The 6882-nt window shown below is 41.6% G+C and overlaps 1 protein-coding gene across 1 annotated transcript; it reads right to left on the bottom strand.

Moving 5' to 3' along the window:
• Positions 1–1671: 1671 nt before the first annotated feature.
• LOC123099771 (probable transcriptional regulator RABBIT EARS) lies at positions 1672–2877 on the bottom strand. The gene has a single exon (XM_044521866.1). The coding sequence runs from the start codon at positions 2750–2752 to the stop codon at positions 2042–2044; it is 711 nt and encodes a 236-aa protein (XP_044377801.1). The 5' UTR covers positions 2753–2877; the 3' UTR covers positions 1672–2041.
• Between the last annotated feature and the right edge of the window lie 4005 nt (positions 2878–6882).

Genomic DNA, 6882 nt, shown 5'->3' with positions numbered 1-6882 from the left:
GAAATTATTGATCAAAGTTACTTCCTAAAAACTATGTTTATATCTTGAATAGTAGCGAAAATCCATTTTTGCACCTGAGCTCTTCTGCACCCGCACCGACGAAAAAAATCAAAACAAATACTAGAAAACTTCAAAAAAATCCAAATAAAATTTTTATGGTAGACAATTTGATGCGTGAGGCCCGCTCCAAATTTCAAGTTATTTGGACATATGAGCAGCTCTCGACAAAAAAGACAAATTGGGGGTCTGTAAAAATATTTACTGTTCATGTACTATTTTGGCTTGATTTGTCTTTTTTGCTGAGAGCTGCTCATATGTCCAAATGACTTGAAATTTGGAGCGGGCCTCACGCATTAAATTTTCTACCACACAAATTTTATTTGGAATTTTTTGAATTTTTTACGAATTTTTTTCTAACCGGGTGCAGATGAGCCTGGGCACCAAAACACCCTACTCGAATAGTAGCTAGTATCACTTACTTGTGTACTGTAGGAAGTATTACCCCCCCCCCCCCCCCATCTCTCTCTCTCTCTCTCTCTCTCACACACACACACACACACAAAATATTAGTGCTCAAGTATTTATTTTGGGATTTTTTTGGGTACATAGATCAATTCGTGAAGAAACTTTCATGTTGTATAACTAAATAGCTGATCCACACTAACATATTTCTCTCGACATGCCACCACAACATACAACTATGCATGGAAAAGGCCTATCAGCACATATGGGAAAATGCTAACTCGGCTGCTTCCGTTCCATTGTGCTATCTAAATTCTATAAATATTCTACTTCCATACAATGTTTAAATACAATAGATCATATGTATTTTAATATTTCTCAATAAATATTTTACACATATACAATAATCAAATATGATAAAAATTATGTATTTTAAGTTTCATTTCTCATATTATCAATCTCAATATTCATGTTCCATATAACTAAATCTCATGGGAATATATTGCAACCAATTGTCGCAGCTAGCGTGGGTACCTCTATTTATTTTGGAAATGTTTGTTATGTAAAAAGATTAATTAATTCATGAAGAAACTTCCATATACTCAAAGTGCAGCCACTATTTTTCTAACGAAGTACCCTCTTTGTTTCTTTTGTATTACCTATTTTAATTGGCTATAAAAATAATTTGATGACAAATAGTCAATGCAATATATAACATGAATTGATTTCATTACGTTTGTATTACTTATTTATGATAGTGATTTCTATCACATAAAAAATGTTTGCACAATAATTGTTTAACAGTGCAGAATACCTCACAAAAAGGAACATACAAGTACTCAAGTTAGTTAATATAGCAGTTTTAGATGAACTTGAGTTCTTGACACGGTATATATACACATTATTAGGTTGCATGACCATAAGAGTTGCTGCCACAATCGAGCATAAGGCAAGAGCAGATGATCAGTTCGGCGGTTTGTCATGTTCACTAGTAGTGTGTACTTTGTGGTCTTGGATAAGCGAAAATTTGTCTGTAAACAAACGGATTAATTCGATGTTGCCGCCTCTTTTCTTGATGATGTACAAGTTCTAATTTGTTCACTCATATATACCCAAAAGTTAGAGGTTTTGTTTAGCTTGAAGACATGAAGTAAAGATAAAGAAAAATGGTAATCACTTACAAATTTTCTGCCACTGATCACTAAATGCTAACAATTTAGAAAACTAATATTGATCTGTAAACTAATTACGTGAAAATTACAATTCAACATGACACAAGACTTCAGAACAAACAACTACATGTATACAATTTCTTATACAACTCTAGCACATATACATTTCAACAGCTGAAACGAAGGAGATATATACATCATCATGTAAAACGATCCTTTGGCCAACAACGAAGAATTTATCGAAGAGAAACAATGAACAAAGCAATTATAAAGAGTGGGAAGCAATTTTTTTATTTTTATTTTGCGAAAGGAAACGGAAGCAAATTTAACGAGGAGCTAGAAACAAAGTTGCATCAAGCACACGAGTGGAAAAGAATCCATCGATTTCAATTTTTGCATTCGAGAAACTAAGTTGCGTGTGATGCAACATTTGGATTAGCCCCAAGCCTAAGCTCTAGATCTACCAGTCCTTGTTTCTTGAGGTACAGATCTACTTCTCCTTGATCCACATGGGGATTAAGACTAGAACTACTAGGGTTTGAGATTGTTTTCATAATTACCTTGGAATGATCAAGGAAGGCCCCTTGTTCATATGGCGAGGCAAGGGCCACCGGCGCCTGATTTACACGCCTCCTCTTCCTCCTCCCCGACAATTCCAAATCCTGTCTGTTATCGTACTGGTGATCTGCAGCTTCTTGATCTCTCACTGCTATGGAGACGGCGACCTTGTTGTTATTCCTCTCCTTGTTGATGGTTGATAGGTGGGAAGAAGGAGTGGTGGTACTAGGGTTACGGAATAGCTCTAGCTGCTTGTACATCGCACTGGTAGAGTCGTCCTCGTGCGGTTCATCAGCTTGTTCTTGTTGGGCTTGGTCGTCGTCGCCATGACGGAGACGTGCCCTGTCTCGGCGGTGCACATTCATGTGGCCGCCGAGCGCCTGGGCCGAGCGGAACTCGCGTTGGCAGAAGGTGCAGGAGTAGGAGCGCGGCGGCCACACCAGCAGGTCGGCCGCGGCATCGCGTGCGAAGGCCCGCTCCTCCCATGAGGACGAGGACGGATCGCTGGCGTACGCCGCCGCCCAAGCTGGGATGCCCCTGCACTTGGCTAGTTGCTCCATTGATTGCTTCCCGGTTTTGCTATCCAGATCTGCGCAGGTGAGAGCCTCCCCTCGTAGCTTGCGAGCTTGGATGATTGGAGTTGGAGAGGAGAGAGCAGTGAGCTGGGAAGATGAAGAAAGGGAGATGAGCACGTCTGTATGACTAGCTTGCATTGATAACAACTTAAGGAGTACCGGCCAGTACAAGATAGTGTGCAGTTTAAGCTGGCTACTGTTGTTTGCTTGTCTGATTTCAATTCAGAAATTGATAGATAATTGGGCACCTACAGTGTTATTTTCTGTCAACTAGCTAGGTTGAGTTGGAGTATAGTGATTGTTTTACTGGACAAAATTTCGAGAGGAAGAGGGACATTTTATTAAGCCTGGGCTTAGTAGTATTTGTTCCTTGTGGGCAAAGTTTCTAGAATACTTGATCTTAACTGGTCACTGTGCAATCTAGCTAATGACTATCTATCCAGGTGAGGTGATCCAGGTGGTAGGGTGTCCCCGTCGAATCTGGATTGATTGCCCAGCTTGACATGTGATTCTTGTCATTATTTGCTCCTTCCGAATGAGAAGATCATAAACTCCCGCTTGATCAACATGTCATGAATATGAAAAGGCATCCGAGGTGCTCGGACCCAGTTTATTATAAACATGATCGCAGATACAGGAATACTGACAGTCTAATGCCAACCGGCTTGCTAGTGACGACTAAACATTGACACAATCGATTGACCCTTCCAAGATTCGACCACATTATTCCAGGGTCTGCAGTGCACTTGATCTAGTTTTGACGAGCACATCAATCGGTCTTTTATATGAAAAAGTTTTATTTCCCCCTCTAAACAAGTACGCCCTTCGATGCAAAATAAGTGTCGTTGTTTTGAACTGCGGTTGGTTCAAAACTGCGACACTTACTATGGGTCGGAGGTGGTATTGTTTTGACTGGCTCTCCCATAAGGCCTGCTTGAATTAGAACTGTTTTTTTGTGTCTATCCCGTATAGAGCACACACGAAAAATACTTCCGATCCGCAGTTTAGGCTCCATCTTACTTGAGGTTGATCCAGACCGGTAATGGTGATATGCTCTCTTGCACATTTTTTTATTTGTGAAAAGCATCAGATATATTATAAAAGTTCACCCAAAGTACAAAATCACAAACATAACAAAAATTATATCGAGATTTCAAGACCACTGAACGACCACTGTTGCCGCCAGAACGAGCCACTGACACGCCGTTGTCACCGCTCTCCTACCAGAATCGGCTTGACGCTATCGATGACAGTCATCGAGAAGTATTTGTGCACGCGCCCCTAAGGACCAGCATCCTGGAGCCGCAGTCTTGTTGAAACCTTTTGTAGATCTGAAGCACCTGACACCAAATCTCGTCACATGACGAGAAATCCTAACATCACCGCCTAAAGGAGATCGTAGGAATTTACGTCGCAGCTCCTCATCCACCTGAACCTCACCTGCGAGGACTAAAAAAACCTAACCAAAACTACTAACTGGAGAGGCACCAGGATTCCCCTCCTCACCACCGGCTGCCGAAGCGATAGGCCTAGGGGAGCCGAATCCACGAGCTCGCCGGTGAAATCTGGAGGGGAGAGTTTGCCATAGCTGTCTACTACAGAAACCCTTATAGGTGAAGCTATTAGTGATACACACTAAACGGCACACACCATTGTTAACTTCCCAAATATCAGTGGCGTGTTTTCTAAAGGGCATGCTACTAGTAAGTGCTTACCAGTGATGCTATACCAGTGGCATGCCCCCTACACTCCACTAATAGGCACATTGGGCATGCCACAGGTAGCCTTTCCTGCAGTAGTGTGGTAATCATGGGTTGCACGCTGGTTTGGCGCAAACACGGCTAGTGTGTGCGGAGGATCACTGTTTATGGACCGACATTTTTACCATCGAAATGACTCACCGGTCACTCTCTCGGGCTAATTCTATTACGTTGCATTCAACGAAAATTTATAACCTCACAGTAAATTCTTTCTTATTAGAATTTTCCATGGATATAAAAAATAAGTCCCAATTTCCAATTATGAAATTATGAAAATTTTGAAACGAAAGACTAGACAAAAAACTTCTCTTAACTGAAACCATCCAAGAATGACTGGATGTGGGCTGATAGGTATGAATTGGTGAAAATACTAAAAATATATGACTAATATCTATTAACTGTTTAGAACACCACAAAACAAGAGCTACCACTGTGGTACAGAAAAAATACCAACACTGAATGCATGGCGAATAAGTGCACAACAAAATCCTATCTTGACTTAAAGTAGTCGGTGAACACAAACTAGGTTTTCGTATGGTTACAACTACAAAATTAAGGAGCCACAAAAAAATTTCCCAAACAAAAACTCTCCAAGAACACCATGGAACATGGATGGTGAAAATGCCAAATTCGCAGGCCTAGGGAGATAATGGTCCTGGCATAAAACCACCTACAAGACAGTGAAAACATATCTAAATTTCATTGCTTGACAAAAACCCTTTGTGGGCCCAAAATTTTCTTAGAATAGCATAAAACATGGGCTAACACACACAAATCTATACAAACTAGAAGGCCCCATGAAAATATCTTCCAATCCCATGTTTGCCCAAAGACACTACAAAATGTGTGGTAGCACCACATAACTTCTAAAAATAGGGAAATTGAAATCTTCCATAAATCACTAGTAGAAAACAGGGCTTTGGTTGGGGCCTGGCCAGCCCATTAGTCCCGGTTCTGTCACGAACCGGGACCCATGGGGGCATACGTCCCGGTTCGTGCGCCCACGGGGCCGGCCGGGCCTCGGGAGGCATTTGTCCCGGTTCGTGTGGACCCATTTGTCCCGGTTCTAGGCACGAACCGGGACCAATGGCCCTCGCTCCTGGCCCACAGCCATTGGTCCCGGTTCGTGCCTAGAACCGGGACAGAAGGTGGGCCTTTAGTCCCGGTTCCAGCCACTAACCGGGACCAATGAGTTGCCTATATATACCCCATCGCCGCAGCAGAGCACTTCACAGTGCTCTGTTTTTTCTGGCCGGTGAGGGGAGAGCTTTGTGGTGCTCTAGCTCACCTCCTATGCACATGAGGTGTTCGATGAAATGCCTGAGCCACACTAGTTAAGCTTTCTCCTCTCAAAGCTCGACCTCCAAGCTCCATTTTCCCCGAGATTTGTCTAGGTTTAGCGGTCTGTCACGTCCCGTCCCCGTCTTCACCGCCGTCGATTGCCCGCGCCGATCTCGTTACCGGCACCACCGTGGTGAGCCTCTTGTTATTATCTTCTTTTTGAAAGAAAATAATTCTTACTTTAGATAGATATTTGTCTATTTTTCTTACTTTTATTATTGCTCGTTATTATATAGTGCGATGGTTTTGGTATCCTCCCCCGTCGGCCCTCGTCCTGTGTATGATTCGGATGTGGTATATATTATCTTTTATAACTATTTGGTTCATTTATTGTTTATGACAATTATGCCGACCAACGTGACATAGATTTTATTTATCTAGGAGGTATGTGAACCGGAAATTCCAACTGACCCTATTGTCGAGAGGTTAAATTTAGTTGAAGAAGAAAACAATTACTTGAAGGAAAAAATAAAAAAAAAGTTGAGGAGGAGAAGATGATATTGGAGTTGCATGTTGCGGATGTCGTCGATGATCACAAGATCAAGATGGACGCAATGCGTTTGAAGATTAGAAAGATTAGAAAATATGCCATTCATACTGAGGCTTGGTATCATTATGCCGTTGGATCAATTGTTACCTTGGTTGCGATTATGATCGTAGTGTTGTTGCATTGAAATGTTTTACATAGTTTCAACGTATGGTTTAATTAGATGCTCTGGAGATCTATATGTTGTTCAATGAGAACTATGTATGTACTTTGGTTTTAATGTGATGATGAACTTCTATTAATTTGGTCACTTATTTATCCATGATGTTCTGTAATGGTTTTTGACACACTTAATTATATATAATGCACGCAGATGAACCGGCAATGGATGTACGGTGACAGACACACCTCCGAGTACGTTAAGGGCGTGCATAATTTTCTCGAAGTGGCTGACGCAAACAAGCAGAATGGTTTTATGTGTTGTCCATGCCCTATATGTGGGAATACGAAGTCTTACTCTGACCAAA

This window comes from Triticum aestivum, chromosome 4D (genome assembly GCF_018294505.1).
Source record: "Triticum aestivum cultivar Chinese Spring chromosome 4D, IWGSC CS RefSeq v2.1, whole genome shotgun sequence".
NCBI lineage: Eukaryota > Viridiplantae > Streptophyta > Magnoliopsida > Poales > Poaceae > Triticum > Triticum aestivum.
The sequence above is the reverse complement of the archived record's forward strand: the minus strand, read 5'-3'. Positions and strand labels throughout refer to the sequence as shown.